The sequence below is a fragment of the Pinus tabuliformis genome, chromosome 9 (genome assembly GCF_031772625.1).
Source record: "Pinus tabuliformis cultivar Carrire ecotype Pingquan chromosome 9, CPIR1, whole genome shotgun sequence".
NCBI classification, from domain to species: domain Eukaryota; kingdom Viridiplantae; phylum Streptophyta; class Pinopsida; order Pinales; family Pinaceae; genus Pinus; species Pinus tabuliformis.
Window position 1 is genome coordinate 532,523,983 of NC_142307.1, and position 23,827 is coordinate 532,547,809.

A 23,827-nucleotide genomic window follows, 5' to 3' on the forward strand; every position below is an offset into this window, starting at 1 on the left:
CACACAGCATTATAATATAGATGGAAGACAACATATGATCAAAGTAGGCTCATGAACCAATCCACTATATCAAATTTGACTTCTCTCATGCTTTGATACCATGTAGAAAATTATTGTATTGCTGTAGCCCACCCAGTTTCAAGTTTTTGCATGGTTTAATGCCCAAAACTTATCATAAACATATAACTGATATCCCCACAACCAACAAATAGAGACAAATCTGTTACTAGGCAATCTCCTCCCTCTCAACCAACAATTCTTTGGGTTTCTGACTGAGGTTTAGTAACTGCTGTTCGCTGATTCTGCAGAATATAGCTTGCTGGTCTTTGTATTAGCTAACTGATATAACATTAAATTTGCATTTAACATGAAATAAAGAACTACTCTACTATCTTTCACTTTTCAGCTGATACAAGAAATTAGTGCAAGCACACAAACATGGAAATTTAGATACTTATTTTTGGTCTAAGACACTGGAAAAATCCACAAGGGGATTTTATATTGCTTTAAGGAGATTAATACACAGAGAAAATTAATCTTATCTCCCTTGTTGTCTTGCTAAAGTCATTGCCAGGTCACATTGAAAATCAAGCCCTCTCCCTCAGTCATAAACTCACACTGAGTTAGCTTAGTTTTCTGTGCAACTAACAGTGGGTTGTGTTGAATCTTGATGCCAAACTGAGTATGAAAGTACTGGGATTTTCTGCCACCTATCCAACTGTTAACAGCCTTGCACTGTGAGCTGAATAAAACGCTGACAGGGAGCTGAAACGGGGCCTCTTTAACCCGGAAAACGGCCTGAAATCATCTTGCTAACTCGGGCTGGAAATAACTACAGAAAATGGAAATAACCAGGACCAAAAAAGTGAATTTTTTTTGTGTTTTTACGCTGCCCAGCCGTCCCCTTGTGACTCGGCCGAGTCATATCGGACCCGGCCGGGTTGACCGAGTCACACATGACTCGGTCAACCGGACCGGTTACTTGGCCGGGTCAGTCCTGAGGCTATTGAAAGGGTTCGACTCGGCCGTTTCGGTTTCGAAACGGCTGGTTTGTAAAACAGTGATGTGGACCTAGGTGGGAGAAATGATAGATGGGGTAATAATGAATGGAAAGAGGGTAATATGAGTAGATAAGGGAGCGAGACCACGCAATCAAAATCAAGGTTTCCCTTGAAATACCATCCTTGGAACCAAATGGTCAATAAAAGAGATGCCACGGGACTAGAATCCAAGGTTAATACTTAAAAGGGGTATAGGGGACAAAAGAACAAACCTAGCCTATTCTTTCCACCGAATCACCCCATTAATCCATACCTAGAAGTGCCCATGATAAGCAAACTACAATACTCTATTTCAAAATGACAAGGCATACCTTTAGATTCAAGAGGCCCACCTTCAAACATACGATCATGGAAGATGGGCGAGGGACCACATGGTTGGCTCAAGTGGCGGAGAAAATGGCACAATGAGCTTGCTGATGGTTGCAAGGTGCTGTAGGCTGAGGACCATCTTGGAGAAATTTTTTCTCATAGGGATATTACCCATAAAATGGTGGGTAACCGTACCCAATCAACCCTAAGAATCCTCTTAATTTGGAGATGTTGTTTGGTCTGCCCCATTCTTTTATAGCCTAGATCTTATTAGGATCTGCTTTTACTCCTTCTGTGGATATTGTGTCCCAGGTACTCTACTTCTTCTTTTTCGAAGGTACACTTGGACATCTTTGCATAGAACTGATGTTCTTCTAATATGGTGAGAACTTGCTCTAGATGTTGTAGATGCTCTTTCCACGTTTTACTATTGATTAGAATATCGTTAAAGAATGCTAACACAAACTTCCTTAGATATGGACGAAATACCTCATTCATGGTGGCTTGGAAGGTTGTTGGAGCATTAGTTAATTCGAAGGGCATTACCTTAAATTCATAATGACCTTCACATGTGTTCGAAAAGCAATTTTTTCTATATGTCCTCTAGCCTTATTCTGATATGGTAGCATCCTGATCTCAAGTCCAATTTTGAAAAGTATTGGATTCCATGAAGTTCATCTAGCATTTCATCTATAAAGGGGATCAAAAACTTATTCTTAATCGTTACCTTGTTTAGTCCTCAATAATCCACACATAGCCTAAAGGAGCCATCCTTCTTCTAGAAAAGAACCACTGGAGTAGCGCACGAGCTTCTACTCTTTGTGATGATTCCACACCTTAAAAGATCTTGGACTAATCTTTCGATTTCAGTTTTTTGGTGGTGTGGATACCGTATGGCTTGATGTTGACAGGGTTTGACCTTGATTTGACTTCAATTATGTGCTCGATTTCCCTTTCAGGTGGCATCTTCATACGAAGATCTTGGAACACCTTTTTGTGTTTTTGGATTAGTTTTTGAACTTCAAGTGTTAGTTCTTGAATTGCAGGTGCTTCTTTGCTAACCAATCTTGAAACCAACATCTCCATCTGATGACATTGTACTACATATGTTGGTGCTCCCTTTCGAATCATTTTCATCATCTGGGATGATGATATAATTTGATTCTTAGGGGGCTAGAACCCAAATAACTTGTATTTTTTCCCTTCCCATTTAAATCTTATAAATTGCTTTTGATGGTTGGCAGAGTAAGTGCATAGGGTTTCTAGCCATTGGATACCTAGGACCACATCTACTCCCCCTAATGGTACAGTGTAGAACGAAGATTCGAGATTATAGTCTTGAATCTGTAATTTGACTTTATGGCATTTCCCTACTTTTTCAATTTTCTTATTGTTAGCTACCATGACTTTCATGTTGGGCATGGGAAATGCGGAAATATTGAGCCTTTTCGCCATAGTTGAGTCCAAAAAGTTGTGGGTGCTACCGGTATAGATTAGAACCATTACGTTGCTCTTTTTGATATGTCCTTTTAACTTTAATGTCTGTGGCTGAGATATACCTATCATGGTCGATAATGACACTTGCAGAATATTCTCGTTATCTGGTTCTAGAGAAAATTGTGGAGAATCTTTGATTTCATTCTTCATTGTCTGAATCATTAGTTGCTTCACACTTATACAGGTTCTTGGTTTCTTTTCCCTTAGCACATCTATGTTTAGGGTCCCATTTTTCGCCACAATGTTTACACTTGCCTTCTTTCATTCTTTTCATTTCCAAGTTAGTTTTTTCTCCTTCACGAAGATGTGGTGGAACATATTTTGTATTATCTGTGTTTGCAGTTTGGGGAAATCTTCATCTCGAATATACTCTTTCAAATTTGGCCACTCTAACTTTTCGTGCTTCTTTTCAACAACTTTTTCCTTCTGTCTTGCTACTTCTATAGAAGTGATGTCATGAAGCTCAAGCTCAGCCTAGAGATGGGGTTTAAGTCCTGTGATGTATGACTGAATGAGACGAGTTTATGATAATCTAGGTACTCGTGTAGCTAAAGTTTCCCATTCTCGAGTGTATTCGTCCACATCTCTTTTTTGTTGCAGTCTGGTGAGTGCTTAGAAGAACTCTTCTTCCTTGACACCTTGGAACCTCTTAAAGAATGCATTTTTAAATTTCTTCCAACTGATAGCAAGTGTCATATTTTTCCACCACATATACCAATAATATGCTTCGCCCTCCATTTGCATGGATGCATGCCTGATCTTTTCATCATCATTGTTAATAGCATAAATCTTGAAATATTCTTCTGCTTTATTAAACCATGCAACACTACACTTCTCGTTACCGTCAAATTTGGAGAGCTCAACTTTTGCTCTTAGCTGATATGTAGTTACTTGTGGAGTGAAGAAAAGGTATTGATTTGAGAACTGCATATTTGAGTATTGATTCTAGAGCTACATATTTTGAAAATTTGTGTTACTATTTTTTTAATTAGGAATGGACGATGCCTTTTGAGACTAAGGGTTTGGATGTGAGTCTGATGAGTTTGATGTATCTACAAAATTTGGATGTTGAGTAGCTTCACTATTCTAGGGTATTGGATCAGGGGTGATTTTCAAGTTTTCACTATTACAACTCAACATCGCCATTACCTGATTATGATTCAGATCTACCTTATTTGAAAGGGTTGCGTGATCCTTTTTAAAGTCATTATGATTCTGCTCGAGCTAGTTTTCTATTCTATTCGTTGTATTCTGGAGTTACTCGATTTTTCCATCGTGTCTGGTGACCTTAGTTTCAAGGTCTATTAATTTCTTATTAAAATCAACCATCTTCATGGATGAAGACATTGATCGGGTATGTGGGGGTGTATATTTATCCAACTTAACCTTCTTCCTTAACTTGAACTTAATTTTTTTTTTTTTAAATTTATAGAAAAACCTTTTTTTTATATAATTTTTTTTAATATAAACTCTTTTTTTTTATATATAATAAAATGACTTTATAATAATTTTATGTAATTATATAACTATATAATATGTAATTATACAACTGTATAATTATAAGTTATAACTTAGGTTAGGTTTCAGTTATGGCAGACAAGACAAGGACGTGGTTGGGATTCACGAGGGGAGAAAATGGTGGGGTCCAAGACGGAATGGTGTGTCGTTTAGGCTAGCAGAAAGAAAATTCGCAGATGGGGACATGATTTTGGTTTACAAAAGAGAGCATTTCTTGTGTTTGCTATCACCAAGAAAATCAAGCATTGTGAGCATCCTTTCTAGTTGTATATTGTAACAGTGTCGTGACATGGTACCAGAGATCATTGATCATATCTTACACCCATCGAGTCATTGTGTTTCTTGCAATAATCATATGAAAGAAGTAAACAACATAGATGAATGACTTATTTAACGTAGTTGAATCCCAAAAAATGATATCTAATATAATCCACTGCGGAAACCCCCAATACTGAACTGTTAATGTGTTTAAGTTGGAACAATTTGTTAACTGCATGAAAATGGTATAGCCAAAAGCTCATTAAAAGAGTGGTATAACTAAGAAGGGAATAACTCACCATTAATTGCCATATTTTTTCTATAGTGGAGTTTTCATCCTCATCACCATACAACTATAAGCTTGAGGGTTCATATATAGGTAAACCCTAGTAGCTCTAAGGGAATATGCTAGCAATAATTTGACATATATGGTGGATTCAGGATCTCCTGTTTCGTAACACTGTTGTCATGTCACCATACTACAATAGACCTTATGTTCAAACTTCATATATGAGCTTAGCTCAAGTGCTGTTATAATCATGATGTAAGGAAGATAGCATAATTGTTATGTAAAAAAGTTAGCAATTCTATAATTTTAGATTAATTAGGCTAAAGGGCACGATCAACAATCATGCCCTTTCACCAAGAGGCACCCGAGGCGATATATAAGCCAGGGGCCCTTCTATGTAACATCATCATTCAATCAATATATATATATATATATATATATATATATATATATATTTGCTTTCTGAGTTTTAATGCTCCATTTGATATCAAAGCAGTATGTCCTCAGGCGCTCTCTTGTTGCACAAACCCTTCTTACGCCATTCACACAACACTGTCCCGCTATCAACATGCTTCCCTATTGTTTTTCCTTGCGCTGGGTTCCTGCAGGCGTGAATAGGAAGGCAGTGTGAACAGGCGGGCAAGCAGAGGATAGGGTTTTGTGAGCACAATGGACAGGCAGCTCACGAATAGGGTTTCGTGAGCACAAAAGCAAAGGTAGCATGAGCACAAAGCAATGAGGTAGTTAACTTCTAAATAAGTAAACGTTTAGAACATGGAAAACGCTCAGAAGAGCGAAGGCGTAAAGAACAAGGAAATTTCAGATTTTGTGGAAACAAATCATTTGGGTCAAGTCAAAATTGCTTCAACAGACAAAACAGGAAGGTGGATTTGGGTAAACACAAAGCAATATGAGGGCATTTTAAGGCGTAGGATTGCTCACCTTAAATGGGGACAAATGAGAAGAAAACCGATCAAGATCAAGAAAAAGAAAAAGAGAAACAAAATAAATAAGAGTGACAAAAATAAGGAAGAATCAAACATTTACAGTCCCACGTCTACACCTCTTACTTGGTCATTAGATCTATATGTCCAAGAAATGATGAACGTCAGAACAAGGCTAGAGATTTTGGAAGCCAAAGAACATGAAAGAGACCGCAAAATTTCAGAGATCACAGTTGGAAACCAATGTCTAATGGAAGGCAATATAATTTTAAAAGAACATGTAACAATGTTACAAGAGGCTCTAGAGACAGGAAAACAAGAATGGAAAAACATGAAAGAAGTAATAACAACAAACAAAGATGTGATAATTTCTAAACAAACTCAGGTAGATACACAGGTATCTCAGCAAATAGACATTTCCAAAGAGAAGGCAAAAATGAACAGTGGGAAAGATAGTCCAAAAGAAATCAAAGCTAGAGCTGAAGACGCTAATGGTTACATAAGGACAGAGGAAGAAGAAGATGCAAGTGATCGCAGAGCACAGGAAATAGAACAAAAAGAAAGATAGGACAGAAAAACAAACTTTATTATCAGGGGAATAAGAGATTATGGGAAGAATGAAAGTACTCTCAATTTGACAAGAAACTTTCTAAAAGATAAACTACATTGGAAAGGGCAAATTTTCCAAGCAAGAAGGGTTGGGAGGATATGTGAAGAGAGGCCTCAACCCATAAAAGTCACCATGGAAAGCGTACAAGAAAAACGACAACTTTTGGGCAAAAAGAAACTCTTGAAAGGCTCATACTTCTTCCTCGATGAAGATTTAACCAAAAAACAAGAGGAGAGAAGGGATGAAGTGGAAAAAATTAGAACAACAAGAAATGAAGGGAAAAGGGCATGGTTGTACAATGGGAAAGCCGTTATTGCAGTGTTTGGGCCTCCAGACAAATCAGGGCAGCAAGATGACAGTAAAGAAAAAACAGAGAATTCAATAATAGAGACGAAAACAGCAAGAGCAACATGGACAAAAAGGGGTGAAGACTCAAATTTGAGTCTTATGTGCCAAACTGTGTAGCAGTCAAATCCTACCCAGGTCTACCTAAGTTTAGTTTGTTGGAATTGTAGAGGTTACCCTTGGAGGAGGGGACCTGGGTTAGGGCCTATTGTGGAAGGTAGAGACATAATTTGTCTCACGGAAACTCATGAGCATGATGGTTGCAAAACTCCCGTGTTTGACAGTTATTTGAAGTTGGCAGTTTGGAACAAGGTAGTAGAAAATGGCAAAGGGTATGGGGGAATACTAGTTTTAGTGAAAGAAAAAGAAGGCCATCACATTCAGTTAATTAAAGAAGATGCAAATAAACAATATTTATGGTTGAAAATATCAGAGAATGAGAATCACATAAGAATTGCAGCATGCTATTTTGCCCCTCAAGTCTCAAAAACTTACAAAAATAAGGGGCTTGACAACAAGGATCCATATGCAGCTTTAAAACAAGATATTGTCGTGTACTCTCAGCAGGGAGAAGTTCTTTTAGTGGGAGATTTCAATGCTAGAACAACAAATAATCAAGCTAGCATCCTTTGTTGCAAAGAGGATAACAATCCTATTTGGCTCACTGAAGAGGAGAATCCCCAATGGGTGAGGTGTTCAGAAGATGAAAAAGTTAGCAATCATTTTGGAGATGAGTTGCTTACACTGTGTGGGGCTTTCAACTTAATTATTTGCAATGGTCTAGATAGATGGAAAAGGTCTTGGAACTTCACTTGCAACACATACAATGAGGCAAGTGTCGTTGACTGTGTGATGTGTTCACAAAACTTAATAGAAAAGATAGATGAAGTTAGTATTGGAGAGCATATTTGGGACTTAAAGTCAGACCATAACCCAATTTTTATAATGTTATCATGGTTAGAAGAAAGGCAACATATGAGGAAAACCCAATGCTCTTGACAATCACTATCAAGGGGCAAAATTCTTCTAACACAAGAAAACGTTACTATCTTCAAGACAATGTTAGAGAGATTAATTCAGAAGGAGAAAACTGGTTTCAAACGCTTCAGCAGCCATGAGTTAACAAATATAATCCAAAGTGCACTTGAGAAGTGCAAACGAGCAAAAAATAGGAAATCAGAATCAAATTGTTTTCTTGTAAATGCTTGGTTTGATGAGGAATGCAAAATGGCAAGGAGAACCTTGAAAAAGACGGGAAAAGAGAAGATGAATGTAAAGTTATATAAGCAGATACTAAAAAGGAAAAAAAATGAGTTCATGCAAACAAGGAGAGAAGAGATAATATATTTAAGCAAGAATAATCCAAAGCTTTTCTGGCTGGAACTGCAACCAAGGAAGAAGCAAATTGAAAATAATATCACAGCCAATCAATGGTTTGAATATGCAAGGCAACTCTATGAGAAAGAATCTGAGGCGGAGTCCCCCCCTAGGATCAACACAAATTCAAAGCTCTTCACATTACAGGAGGTGGAGAATGGAATTAAGAAGCTAAAAATAGGAAAGGCAAAGGACTTGGTTGAACTTCAAGTAGAGTATCTAAAATGGGGAATGAACGCTCTTGCACCACACATCATGAAAATATTCAACAACATCATTCAGTAAGGATTCCCAAGAGACTGGACAACTAGCCTAGCAATACCCCTTTTTAAAAGTGGAGACATTAATAATCCATCCAATTATAGAACAATTATGATCAATCCTTTGTTTGCAAATCTTTTCGGCAGCATGGTAGAAGATAGAATTAGCAAGTGGGCAGAAGTAAAAGAAAAGAGGGCAAGAGGACAAGCGGGTTTTAGGCCGAAACATTCTACAGTGGATCATGGCATCACGTTGAGACACATTGTTGAAAAGGTTTGGGAGGACAAAGAAGAAGTATTTTGCTGCTTCGTTGACTTCAAAAAAGCATTTGACACAGTCCCTAGGAATAAGTTGTGGCGTAGAATGGAAGAACTTGAAATTCCTGTGCATTATAGAGCCGTTGTCCATAGAATTTATGAAGAAGTGAAAGTCAAAATTAGAACCTCAACAGGTATTTCAGAAAGCTTTAACATTGGAGCCAAGCAAGGTTGCCCTCTATCCCCCACTCTTTTTGGTCTATATATTGATAAATTGGAAGAGTGGCTAAATCTGCAAGGTGGAGATGGTGTTCAGTTGGGGGAGTTTGTGATAAAGCTTCTTTTATATGTTGATGATATTGTATTGATTTCTAAATCGGCCCATGGATTGCAAATGCATTTATATGCCCTTGAGCATTTTTGTAGAGCAGTGGGGATGCAAGTCAATACTAGCAAGACCAAAATAATGATTTTTTCTAATAAAAGAAAGCAGAGCCAACATACTTTCTTCTTTGAAGACAACATTCTTGGAGAAGTAAATGAGTACAAGTACCTTGGGATTGATTTCAACAACAAACTCAATTTGAAGGACTGTAGAAAGAAGAGAATTTTAGGAGGGTGGAAAGCATTATATGCTCTTCAAAGCAGAGATGTAGAGAGGCAGAGTTATGGGATTGGAAAATAATTAAAGTGCTTTTTGGCCTCCTAGTTTGTCCAGTGATGCTATATGGGTGTGAATTGTGGGCTAGCAACACTCCCGTCTCAAAATGGAAACAAATTGAGAAAATCCAAAAATGCTTGATCATGAGCAAGTTCAAAATAAAAAGTTCGGTACCTTATGAGATAATGTTGAGTGAAACAGGATCAACTTCCATTGAAGCAATTGCTATGGTGCGGCTCATAAGATACCTAAAAAGAATTGAACAAATGAGAGTAGGTAGATGGCCTAATGTTATCTTCAATGAAGGCATCAATGAAAGAAAGAAAACATGGATGAAACAAAACTACACATGGATGTAAAAATGGAATATCTACCTCAATGCTTGTCCCACAAATAGCAAGGAGCTAAAGGATTTTGTTATGGAGATGTTTCGTAAAAAGGTATGGGGAAAAGAGTTGGGTAGAAAGAAGAAATATTATATTGAGGAATTTAACCCTATGTGTGATTTACAACAAAAAGAGTTCATTGGAGCTAGCATTTCGTGGAGGGTGTTAGCGCTTGAAATTTCACCTCAGGCTGAGAAAGGTAAACTTCAAGGCTACATCAAACCATTTAGCCTCGTAGCTAGCCCTACGGGGCAGGAGAAGGCTCTCTCCGGTCAATCTCGACAGATCTTCAATGGGATGAGATGACCAACAAGGTAACACTGATATTAGGCTAGTAAACTGATTTAGAAAGGTTGATTTAGGGTTTTTAGGGTTTTTGGTGGCAAATTGAGGAATTGCAATTTTGGGTGCGGGGATTTGACACAGTTTCTGCAGGGGGTTCCTTGGGGCGAGGTAGGAAACAATATTGATGCCTTTAATCAAGATGGATGATTAGGAAGGAAAGATGAGGAGCTAAAGAGAGCAAACAATGACTTTGAATTCCCTTTAGACAGTAGAAAACATTGAAATTAAACAAATTTAAAAGCAGAGCATGACTAGCATGAATTCATACTTTAACACTTCATTTGTTTAATGTGCAGCAGTAAAGAAAGGAAATGAATCACATAACAAAGCTTACAAGAACATTGAGAAACACCATCAACACATGAGTCCACAAGAATCCCAAAGATGACTGCAAAACCCTAGTCTTCCTTAGCCAAAAATTGCAGAGATACAGTGAAATAATACAATGATAGCTTCTCCCTCAAGAGTCCAACCACTCCAACCATGAAAATGATTGAGAAACTACATAATATAGGCAAGCCAACCTCTTCCCTTGCCTCTAGGGGTCGAGCTCATCCTTCTAGGAGCTGTTTCAACCACTTCTAAAGTAAGCACTACAAACTAGGCAGTCAAAACAACTTGCCTCTATAAACTTGGAAACCAATCCATTCATTACATATTTACCCATTACATGAATGAATCTTCTAGAAGTGTTAAACAAGAGTAAAAGTGTCTTAGAGTTACAATAATTACATCAAAGATAATCATCTTCAACCCCAAAAAGTCAAACCAAGTCAAACTGTGCTTTTCCGAGCTGTATAGTGAAATCTGGCAAAGTCTGCTCAACGGGTCGCGCCCCTTTGGAGCCCTGTTTGGGGCACTTCTAGGTGTCAGAATTGGGTGCAGGATAGCTCGTTGGAAAGGTCTTTGAGTCTACTTTCCAACCCAACTGGAATTTTTGAATTTGGAGTTCATTTGCCCAGTCAAAACTCAATTCTCCCAAGACTGCTTTCTGCAACTCAAAAAAGGGGCAGAAAGTCAAATTTTGCATGTATTTTGACCTTCTGGAGGCCCAAAACCCCATAAAAACTCAAGTCCATCCATGGGCATATGTAACTTTGCATAACAAATCAGGAAATGCTGAGTTTTTGTGAAAAGGAGTTGCCATGACAAAGGGTCTCACCGGGGGTGAGACCCGTTGAGGAGCCAAAACCTGTAAATTTCCAAAAAATGCCAAAATTACCCAAAATTCTCAAAAGTTTTTGGGATTTGTGCTGTGGCTAGGCTATTGAGTGCCATGATCTTTGAGTGAAGCCTCAGCCAAGATACGGAGGGGATTTGGCTTCTTTCTCAGTTTTTGAGCCTCGGTCAACCTCCTTTGAAACACCTTCATTTTGGCCTTGCACACATGCATTCTTGCCCAGTAATGGTTCTTCATGTTTCTCAGCAACCTCTTCTCTTGGTTGGCCTTAGCCAACAACTTCTCTAAGTGTGCATTGACCCGGATGAGCATAGCCTCTCGCAAATCTCATAACATGACATGTGGCGGAAACATGTGACTGCAAGTGGACAAGCCTGCAAATAAGTCAAAAAGGTGGGCTCCTCTCTTACATGGTGACCACTCTTACCACCCTTACGAGGCCTCCTCTGTACCTCAATCTCTGAAGCTGATGATTGGTCATCACTTTGTTCATAAGTTTCGTTTTCTGACATAGTTTAGGAGCAAAGTGGACAAACTGTACTGCTGTCTCTGCCTGTAAAAAGTGCTGAATTCTATGCTGTTCAAGGGGAAAAAGACATGAGGGAAATGTTAGGGGAGGGACCTTTTTACAAGGAATTGGGAATATATAAATATAACAGGGAATTTTTAAGGAAAATGTTGCAAACCATTATGCATATAGGAATACATATTTATAATCAGGGATATTGGGAAATCATTTGCAAAGATCACTGCATATGGGAAAAAACATGTATGAAAGTGAACATATGGGAATATGAATACATGTATTAATAGGGGAGATAGGGAAACATATGCACAAAACTGCTGACATATTCACCAACATTTTCTATTGTTTACACATGCATATGATGGAGGGAGATTAGGGTTTTGAATGCTTTGGGAGAGGGGTAGGGTTTACACTTTTAGTTATTAGGGAGAAGGGAGGGTTTGCATTTGATTTATAAAATAGTATGGGAGAAAAATAGACATACATACAAGTGTGAGTGGAAAGGGGAAGGAGGGAAACAATTACAAAGGGAAAACACCTTGAAACAACACAAACCCTAACACATTTTACCCATTAACATTGCAGTCATATGAAGAGGTTTCTCTTGCACCATTTGATTCTTAAAACATGTTCATACTATCCACCAATCATAACCAGCAACCATTGCATGATTAGAACACCTACCTCAAACGATTTGATGGCTTGGAGGGCGTTTGAGCAAATTTGAAATAAGTTTGCAGGGAGACAGCTCAACGGGTCGCGCACGCCTGACGGGTCGCGCCCGTTGAAAAAATACACTGCAGGCAGCCTCCTGACGGGTCGCGCCCCTGGCTCAACGGGTCGCGCTTTTGCAGGAGGCTTTTGGAGGCCTTCCCGGTGTCGGAATCGGGCGCAGGATAGCTCGTTGGAAAGGTCTTTGAGTCTACTTTCCAACCCAACTGGAATTTTTCAATTTGGAGTTGATTTGACCTGTCAAAAATCAAATCTCCCAAGACTGGTCAAAAAGTGCCAAATGAGGCTGCCTCAAGGAAGAGTGCTGTTGCAGTCAACTTTTGAATGCCTTCCTCAACCCCAAATTGAGCTCATGATAGCTCATTGGAAAGCTCTTTGTGTCTAGTTATCATTTTACCCATCAAGCAAATCATTTGGCCAACCAAGCTAGGAGAAAACTTGATTTTCCCAAGGTCACTTCAGAGGTGTCTTTGATTCTTCTGAGGTAACGAAATTCTTGACATTTCTCTCAAACCATGACACTTGTGCAAAAAGTGAAAGAAGTTTTTCTTCTTTGGCATGTTGTGGACAAAAACCTCTCTCAGTTTTCCCAAATTCATCTTTTATTGCTCTAGAACATCATTTGAGTGCGACTTGTCCCGATGTGTGAAACAAGGAACTTTGTCGAAATGAAGCGAAATGAAGGGGATAGGGGGCTTCTAAATTCTTGAAGAAATTTTTGGGAGTAGGGAGAGATGTTGGGAAGTAGGGGAAAGTGGAATCTCAGAGATTGAGTGAGGGGAAGGGGTCCAAAAGGGCAAAACACAGGCCCAACCTAGAAAATTGCCAGGTTGTAGCTAGAAACTAGGGTTTGTGCAAAAATGAGGAATTTGGCGGATCTAAGAGATGGGAAGTGTTTGATAAGGTACTTTAAGGATAGGGGAAGGTGTATGAACATCTGGATACAAGTTTTGTCGATGATTTGACCGTCCAAGAGAAATTGGCTTCAAAACCCTAGGAGAGGGAAATGAACTTGCCAAAGCACCACTGAAGCATGAACAAGATGTAAAATGACTCATTAGACACTGACATGATAATGACAACCCTATGAATGATGATAGACTCAGCTGAATAGTGACATAGATTGGCATTTGGACAACTTTAGAAGGAGTTAAAGCAAACCCTAGACCTAATGCCTAGTGACCAAATTTTGCTTGAAAACTCTTTGAAATGACAAAATTTGACCTTGACACTTCAAAATCACTTTGTAAGAGCATATTTGATCACTGAAGGAAGGCTGGAAAGACTGGCACTAACAGAGGGCAAAGGTTCTTATTGCTCAATTAAGGACCAACTCACATCAACTTCGGTGTGAAACAGGATGGTGGAAAAGGCCTAAAGAAGCTTGGGAAGAACGGGTGTGTACATTTTGCACGTCTGGGGCTGTGGAATCGAAGAAACATTTCATTTTGGAATGTGATGCATTCAAAGACATCAGAGAAAGTTATGAGAACATGTTAGCATCAGCTTCTTGGCGTTGTCTTTTTAGTGAGGGGATTGTTGGAAGGTTGGGTCAGCTCATCATTAATTTGAATCAGAAAAGGACTGAATTACAAAAAGCGAAAAACAGGGAACTAATGGTCTCATAGACTATTTTTAGTCTCGTGGACCTTAAAATATCATTTCATTTCTTCCCTGCTGCTTCCTCGTATCGTTGTTCATCCAACTGCTGCTAGATTCTGGTTGACCTCCGTCTGACGTCCCCCGACAAACACTGTGTATACCATTCTATTCAACCCTGACCGCTAGCCCCGCGACTGTCATTGAAAACTGATTCCTCTATCTCCACCACACATTCCACTCACCTGATCTGCCTACCTTGCGACCGTCAATCGTGTAGCCACCCTGTCTCCTTTCCTCGCTCGACTGACCCACCCCCGACGCGTTCCACTAGACGTCACGTTACCACTGTGTTGTATCCTTTGAATCCGTGAAAGGGCTACTCGGTTGAATTAAACAATTTATAGGTATATTAATTTCTATATATTTGTAATATTAATTTATTATATGATTTATAATTATATAATCAATTAATATTTAATAACTATATATGTTAATTAATATTTAATTATATATAGAGTGACTAAACAAAGAGTTATATATATATATATATATATTATTACTATATAGTTAAAAAAATAAATTATGGTCAAGTTAAGAAAAAAGGCTAAGCTTGATAAATATACACCACCACATACCCAATCAATGTCGATGGTTGATTTTAATAAAAGGAGGTCACTGGAAATGCCGAAAAAATTGAAGAGCTCCAGGGCACAACGAAGAGAATAGAAAATCGACTCGAACAGAACCATAACGAATTTAAAAGGGATGATGCAATCCTTTCAAATAAGGTGGATCAAAATCACAATGAAGCAATAGTAGCTCATAATGAAACAATGGTATTGTTGAAGTCCATTTGTGGAAAGTTGAACATCACACTTGATCAACTTCACCAGAAAAATGCAGTTACTCAACACCAAGATCCTTTGGATACATCAAATTCATTAGATTCGCACTAGATTCCTGAGTCTTGAAAAGCATCTTCCATGCATAATCAACAAAATAGCGACACGAATTTCGAAAATATGCAACTCTCGAATGAATACTAAAATATGCAGCTTTCGAATCAATACCCGTTCTTCACCCTACTCGCTGCTACATATCAACGAAGGGAAAAACTTGAGCTCTCCAAATTTGATGGTAATGAGAAATATAGTGTTGCATGGTTCAATAAAGCAAAAGAATATTTCAAAATTTACGGTATTGACAATGATGATGAAAAGATCAGGCATGCATCCATGCAAATGGAAGGCGAAGCATATAATTGGTATATGTGGTGGAAGAAAACGACACACGCTATCAGTTGGAAGAAATTCAAAAATGCATTCTTTAAGAGGTTCCAAGGTGTCAAAGAAGAAGAGTTCTTTGCAGCACTCACCAGGCTGCAACAAAAAGGAGATGTGGACGAATACACTAGAGAATGGGAAACTCTAGCTACACGAGTACTTGGGTTGTCAGAGACTTGTCTTATTCAATCATACATCACGGGACTTAAACCACATCTCCAGGCTGAGCTTAAGCTTCATGACATCACTTCTATAGAAGAAGCAAGACAGAAAGCAAAAGCTGTAGAAAAGAAGCTCGAAAGGATACAGTGGCCAAAAGTTGAAAGAGTATATTCGAGACAAAGATTTTCCCAAAATGCTAACGCAGATAATACGAAATATGTTCCACCACATCTACGTGAAGTAGAAACAACTAACTTCGAAATGCAAAGAATGAAATAAGGTAAGTGCAAACGTTGTGGTGAAAAATGGGATTCGAAACATAAATGTGCTAAGGGAAAAAAGACCAAGAACTTGTATACATGTGAAGCAACCAATGATTTAGCTAATGAAGAATTAGATGTAGAAGAATTTGAAGATTCTCCGCAATTTTCTCCAGAATCAGATATCGAGAACATTCCGCAAGTGTCATTATCGGCCATGACAGGTATATCTCAGCCCCAAACATTAAAGTTAAAAGGAAATATTAAAAAGAGCAATGTAATGGTTCTAATAGATATTGACAACACCCACAACTTTTTGGACTCAAATATGGCGAAAAAGATCAACATTTTCGCATATCGCATGCCCAACATGAAAGTGATGGTAGCTGGTGGAAAGAAAATTGAAAAAGTAGGAAAAATTCAAATTGCAGATTGAGGACTACAATCTAGAATCTACGTTCTACACTGTACCATTAGGAGGATTGGATGTGGTCCTAGGTATCCAATGGCTACATAGTACAAACCCTAGGCACTTACTCTGCCAACCATCAAAATCAATTTATAAACTTTAGATGGGAGGGGCAGAAATATAAGTTATTTGGGTTCCAACCCCCTTAGAATCAAATTGTATCATCATGCCAAATGATGAAGCTAATCCGGATGGGAGCACCAGCATATGCAGTGCATTGTCATCAAATGGAGATGTTGGCTTCAAGATTGGTTAGCAGAGTAACAGTGGAAGTTCAAGAACTACCTTCTGAAGTTCAAAAATTGATCCAAAAACACAAAAAGGTGTTCCAAGATCTTCCTATGAATATGCCGCCTGAAATTGAAATTGAGCATATAATTGAAGTCAAATCAGGGTTAAGACTTGTCAACATCAAGCTGTATAGGTATTCACACCACCAAAAAACTGAAATTGAAAGATTAGTCCAAGATCTTTTGAAGTGTGGAATCATCTCAAAGAGTAGAAACCCTTATGCTGCGCTAGTAGTTCTAGTCCAAAAGAAGGATGGATCCTTTAGACTGTGTGTAGATTATCGAGGACTGAACAAGGTAATCATTAAGAATAAGATTTTGATTCCCTTTATAGATGAAATGCTAGATAAACTTCATGGAGCCCAATACTTTTCAAAATTGGACTTGAGATTGGGATACTACTAGATCAAAATAAGGCTAGAGGACATAACGAAGACTTCTTTTCGAACAAATGAAGGTCATTATGAATTCAAGGTAATGCCCTTCGGATTAACTAATTCTCTGACAACCTTCCAAGCCACCACAAATGAGGTATTTTGTCCGTATCTAAGGAAGTTTGTGTTAGTGTTCTTTGACAATATTTTAATCTATAGTAAAACATGGAAAGAACATTTACAACATCTGGAGCAAGTTCTCACTATATTAGAAGAACATCAGTTCTATGCAAAGATGTCCAAGTGCACCTTTGGAAAAGAAGAGGTAGAGTACCTCAGACACATAATATCCAAGGAAGGAGTAAAAGTAGATCCTAATAAGATCAAAGCGATAAAAGAATGGCCCAGACCAAATAACATCTCCAAATTAAGAGGATTCTTAGGGTTGACTAGGTACTATCGAAGGTTTATTAAAAACTATGCCCATGTAACTGCACTAACGAACCTTCTAAAGAAGAACTCATTTCGATGGGATGATGAAGCAGAAAAGTGTTTTGAAGACTTGAAGGAAATTATGTCTAATGCACCTGTATTGGCAACTCCAAACTTTTCAAAGCCTTTTGTAATTGAATGACGCTTCAAGTTTTGGCATAGGAGCAATATTGATTCAGAATGGTCACCCAATCACGTTTGAAAGGAAGCTCAACAAGGAAGAATGTCTCAAGTCTACATATAACAAAGAAATGCTCACCATTATGCACGCATTAGCCAAGTGGAGACAACATCTTTTGGGAAGTAAATTCTTAATACAAACAAACCATAATAGTCTTCAACACCTCCTCGACCTGAAAATACTCTCTACAGAACAACAAAAGTGGATTGAAGAAATTGCTGCCTTCGACATGGATATATTACATAAGAAAGGGAAAGACAACGTAGTAGCAGATGCTCTGTCCAGAAAAGACGAGGAATCATCATTACTTGCAATTTCAGTTGCTGTCCCAGAATGGCTTAATGAGATTTGAAGTGAGTATGCAAAAGATCCAGAAACAAGTGCTATAATCAATAACCCTCATAATTCAAAATTTGAATGGAAAAACGATATTCTGTGGTACAAAGGAAGAATTTACTTAAGTCCCAATTTCAAATTTAAAGCCAAAGTTCTCAAAGAGTCCAATGATTCACTGTCAGCCGGTCATGTAGGTTTCTTTAAAACCTACTATAATGCACGACAATCATTTTTCTGGAAGGGAATGAATAATGATATTCAAAAATATGTAGCAAAATGTGATAAATGCCAGAGAAATAAAAATGAGAACACTATGACACCAGGACTTCTCCACCCCTTAATCATTCGAAATCAAAAGTGGGAGGAAATATCAATGGACTTTATTGAAGGGTTATTTGTGTCTGATGGCAAGGATAAAATTCTCGTAGTAGTCGACAGACTCACCAAGTATGCACATTTCATTGGAATGAGGAAATCAGACTCAGCAAACAAATTGTCGAGATATTTTGCAAGAATGCCTACAAATTACATGGGTCTCCCAAGGTCAATAAATGTTTAGAATCCTACCTATGTTGTTATGCAACAGACAAACAAAATAAGTGGGCTCAATGGTTACATCTCGCCGAATGGTGGTACAATTCTACTTACCACACTTCAGCAAAAATGACTCCATTTCGAGCTCTGTATGATTACAAACCTCCTAAATGGAAGGACGTTGCCATTGTCGAAACCCAAAAGGTCGTCCAAGCACTAAAAGAAAATCTCAATTATGCAAGAAATTGTATGAAGCAACAGGCTGGCCGAAACAAAATAGAGAGAGAATTTGAAGTTGGAGAATGGTTATTTCTTAAACTTTAGCCTTACAAGTAGTTATCCTTAAAACAGACAAGAAAAAACAAATTGGCACCAAAATTCTATGGACCATACCAGATTAACAAAAAGATCAGCCAAGTAGCATACGGCTTAAGCCTTCCTAATAAAAGTCGTGTTCACAACGTTTTCCATGTATCTTGCCTTAAAAAGGCACTTGGCAAACACCAATCAGCACAAACAACACTTTTGACTTTAGATGACGAAGGGAGGATCATTTTAGAACCAGAAGGTATCATCTCCACCAGGGAAAAGAAGTTGCATCACGAGTAATCAAAGAATACCTGATTAAGTGGAAAGACCTACCAAAAGAAGAAGCTTCCTGGGAGACAAAAGCATTTCGTCAACAACACCTGTCGTTACATACGCTTTGAGGACAAATTATCTTTTCGAGAGGAAGACAATGTTAGGTAAAAAAATTAATAATTCTGTAATTTTATAGTAATTAGGCTAAAGGGTACGATCAGAGACTATGCCCTTTCACCAAGAGACACCTGAGGCGATATATAATCCAGGAGCCCTTCTTTGTAACATCATCATTCATTCAATCAATATATATATATATGTGTATGTGTGTGTGTTTTCTGAGTTTCAATGCTCCAATAACATAGAAATTAATTCACTGATTTCTTCATCCTCATTAACTGATTATTTCCTTGGGGCCGAGTGATCAGTGCAGGCCTTTGACATGGCATGCAGTTTTTTTATTATGATCCTTGCATCCTGATTTTTGTTGGGTAGTCTTCCTTGTGTATTCTCAGCAGGCAGCAAAATGCAATATTGTTGTAATTGTCAATTCAAGTTCTCGCACTTTATTAATGTATTGCTTAAAATCATCCAGTTTGGTGACAATGATCACAACTGACTCTCTTCTCCCTTCCTCTGTTTCATATACGTGCTGTCTGTAACTAAGTCTCAGTTTCTTTTTTATGCTGGCCTGTTGTTGCTTTGACTAACATCTTCATCTTCACTTGATTGGTTATTTCCTTGTTGCTGAGTGATTAACTTAGAGCTTTTCCATGGGATATAATTTATTTATGATGATCCTCACATCCTGTCTTTGTTGAATAGTCTTCTATGTTCTCAGAAGGCAGCAAACTGGGATATTGTTGCAAGTGTCAATTCAACTTCCCTCATTTAATTAATTTATTGATTGGTACTGTGGTGACAATGATCACAACTCACTATTGATTGGAGTGCCACGGTCTCCCTTTTTTTGTTGCATATGTGCTCTCTGGAGCTAGTGCTTAGTTTCTCGTTTGCATGTTGGCCTGTTGTTGCTTTGACTGACCATATAGCTCTGCTTGTAGACAAGGAACATGTGCTATAAAATGCTAAGATCCAGCACAGAGAAATTAATGTGCAGTTAAAAATGACAGCATGCATTCTTAATTTATTAAAGAACAGTTTTGAACAAAGAAATAAGAGCAAATATTTTTCTATGAAACAAAAGAAATATAAAATTAATTTGAAAAAGTGTTAGCCTGTTCAATGAGTTAAAAAAAGAGAATATGCCAGTCTTGCACATTGAGTTTAAATAGATAATATGCCAGTCTTGGATCAGCATCTGAAATAGGGATGTGCACCCCCCCTTGTAGGGGTCACATCATCTATGCTTCCCACTTTTCCAGGATGGAGAAACTCAGTGTGGGATATTCCCCATGTTCTCCTTTTGGGGAAACTTGGGGAAATGCAGGGGTGACATTCCCCAAGAAAAGGAGAATGTTTTCGTTTTGCAGTTGAAACCTGTTCCTCCCTCTGAAAAGGGGGACACCTTGACATACCCCCTCTGAAAAAGACGCATTTGCATTCCCCATGATTTTTTCACAATGGCCTTAGAGAAGGTCATTTTTTTAACACATTCAAAACACTAAAACAAATGTGAATATTTATTTTATGATTTCATTGTTCATGTTTGTTATGTGTCACTGTTTTTCATATTTTCATATTTTTATCTTTTTAGGATGTCATGCAGCATCCTCTATGTCAAAGATCCTGATGTTATCTCTGACATTTCCTAAAATTTGGGTGCTCTTTCCACATGTCCTCCAGATGTATTTCCTTGTTCTTGCATCTCCCCCTATTGGGAACTCGGTACATTGATGTAAACATATATTTTCTATTGATTGTCATTTGCCATTGCTCTATGATTTCTGTGGTTTACTAGTATCATTTTTCTTTACTTCGAAATTACTATTCTGTCCAGTTTAATGTGGATATTTTGCATTATATTTCTTCCTTCAATAAATCTGTTATAGTTTAGGGTGACATGATTGAAAATATGTGAAGTTAAGATACTTATCTGTACCTAAGCTTTTGCTTCCTTTCTTTTTCATTTTTGTTTTAATTGAATGTATGATAAATGCAATCTATTCTTTCATCCTAGTCAAGTTTATGCTCCTTGAGTTTCATGATGTTAAATGATGTTCATGCTTATTGCAGCTAGAATATATTGGTACCATTAAGGGGAAACCATGGGACCTCAGAAATTCAGGACGGAAAAGAAAGTCAGTCAAACACCAGATTGATGAATTGCTGAAGGAGCTAAACCTTATAGAAGAAGCAGATAAGCAGGCACGGTACTTGAGCCCTCCTGCACGTCGAAAGCTCAGCCTGGCACTAGCTCTAATTGGTGATCCCCAGGTTGGAAAATATTGATTCGAGGACAGGGGCTTTCCTTTTCTATTATGATGTGTGAAATGCAACTTTACTTGATGCTGGGTTCCTCCTTCAAGCTATACAATATATGTTGTGCATGAACAATTCTTACTAACAGATTGATGCATGTGGAATATACGAGACAGGCCACATGCAGAAGAATCATGTAGAGAAACATTAGTGTAACTGCTATAATTTCGCCACAATTGCTATAACCTATGTTTAGTATGTAACTTACACATTACACCAAATTAACAATCTTCTGTACAAAAATAGTACATTTCAACACTAGAAGGATTGAACATCTCTGGCAGCTGAAGAGGTTTAAACAAAATGGACATTGACCTGTACTCCTCTACCACACCTCCCCACTTGATGGTCATATTTTTTATCCATTACACGAGGTACACTTCTAAACTTTTCAAGCATGTCTTTGCTTGATGCTTTGGTGAAGATATCAGTTGCCTAGTCCTGTGTTGAACAGGAAATATGCTTGATCACCTTATTTGGATGTAGTGGTGATTGGCTTTTATAGGTTTGTTCCTGGCATGTTACAATGGGTTATTTATGAACACAGTCACCCTTTGGTTGTCAGAGTTCAATGGAGTCACCTGTGTTTTATTCAGGCCTAAGTTGTTAAGAATCCTTGTTAGCCACACCTCACAAACCACACTCACTGCTGCATTGTATTCAGTGTTTGTTAAAGAGAAAGTGGTCTCTCATTATTGTTTCCTGACAAAATTGTATCTGATCCTAACCAGAAATCATAATTGGAAGCTGACTTCCACACCAAAACGTTAAGTTCCTTCCATGTATCTCAAAATTCTTTCTCCAGCACCTTGATGAAGTGTTTTAGGAGAATGTATAAATATTGAAACAAAACCAACTTTGTTACTTATATCTGATCTAGATGTTGCAAGAGAAATAAAACTATAAAATATGCACATTCATACAATGTCAAATGGAATTGGGGGGAGAGAGCGAGATTTGGCATATTATTTTATATGAAAATGTGATGTAGAACTGATTCTTAATTAATACATTACGTGTGTTCACCCGATTTATCTGTGACATGAAAATTTATTACATTATATCCTAAGACACTCTGTTATCTGACACTAGGACCTAATACTATCATGGGATGACCATTGGACTGTGTTAGCTCTGTTACCCTCTAAATTTTACTTTGGTTCTTAGTTTTGATTTTCCATGATCCCCTAATCTGATAATTACTTCCAATGATTTCTTAAACAAGTTCACTTATGTCACATTCATCATTAAGCAATTATACATAGAAAATATCAACCATAATGCAATAATGACAGTAGGATCATAAAGAGACAGCCAAGCACACAAAGAGACAATTTTTTCACCTAGGAAACCCAAACTCGGGAGAAAACCCAACAATCTTTTCTAGGAGAAATTCTTCAGTTCAACAAAGTTACAATCTGATATTCATAAGTCAAATTAGGTCAAACAGACCACTGGGGTCAATAAGTTAAACCTTGTCAGATAAACCAAATTTTCAGCCTTCCTGCTGCTGCCTCAGAAATTTGGTCAACCCTGGTCAACAGGGCCGAATTTCGGCGTCCTATAGCTCCTTAGAAATTTGGTCAAACTTGGTCAACAGGGATGAATTTCGGCCTCCTGCAGCCTATCTGAAATTTGGTCAACTTGCTTCAGACCTGCAGTCAAACTGCCTCAGACCTGCTGTCAACCTTTATCAAAAATTTGATCAAACATGCCCAGAAACTTTGGTCAACTCAGGTCAAAATAGAATCAGTCAAACTGCCTCAGAAGCTCCTCCTTAACTTGCACGTGTGAACAGAAAATCAGAAGATGATGAGATCCGAATTGATGCTCCTAGTGGTGAGGTCGAATGGCAATATATAGTGGATTAAGGTTGCCCAAGAGGTGTGTCTTTTGGCTGGGACGACTTGTACTTTTCGAGCCTATATGAAATTTTAAATTTTAAATTAAATTAAATTTTCGCTCCAATTAATTTTATGATCAAGGCCAACTTGTGTAGTGAAGAATACTGACTGCAGCTACCAAAATTCAACTCTCTCTCATAGCTAGGGAGGTATTCTCTTTGACTTTCTTAGATGTCTTCTTTGTTGAACAATTTCTCCATCCAAAATAAAAGATTGAATGAGCTAGCTATGTTAACGTATCCATTCACTTCATGTGGAAAGCATCCTGCATCAGCATCATGCAAAGGTATCAAATCTCCTTTGCAAATGGGTCGAGTCACCCACTTGCCAAAGGTCTTCTAGTGTCCCACTGGCCAAATA

At 38.0% G+C, this 23,827-nt stretch overlaps 1 protein-coding gene across 1 annotated transcript in view; it reads left to right on the forward strand.

The window, feature by feature from the left end:
* Window positions 1–23,827, forward strand: part of LOC149149590 (uncharacterized) — a 528,411-nt gene that overhangs the window by 9,071 nt on the left and 495,513 nt on the right. The window contains exon 4 of the mRNA XM_089442525.1: window positions 21,318–21,518. Coding sequence (XP_089298651.1) covers window positions 21,318–21,518 — 201 coding nt within the window. The remainder of the gene's footprint in view (window positions 1–21,317; window positions 21,519–23,827) is intronic.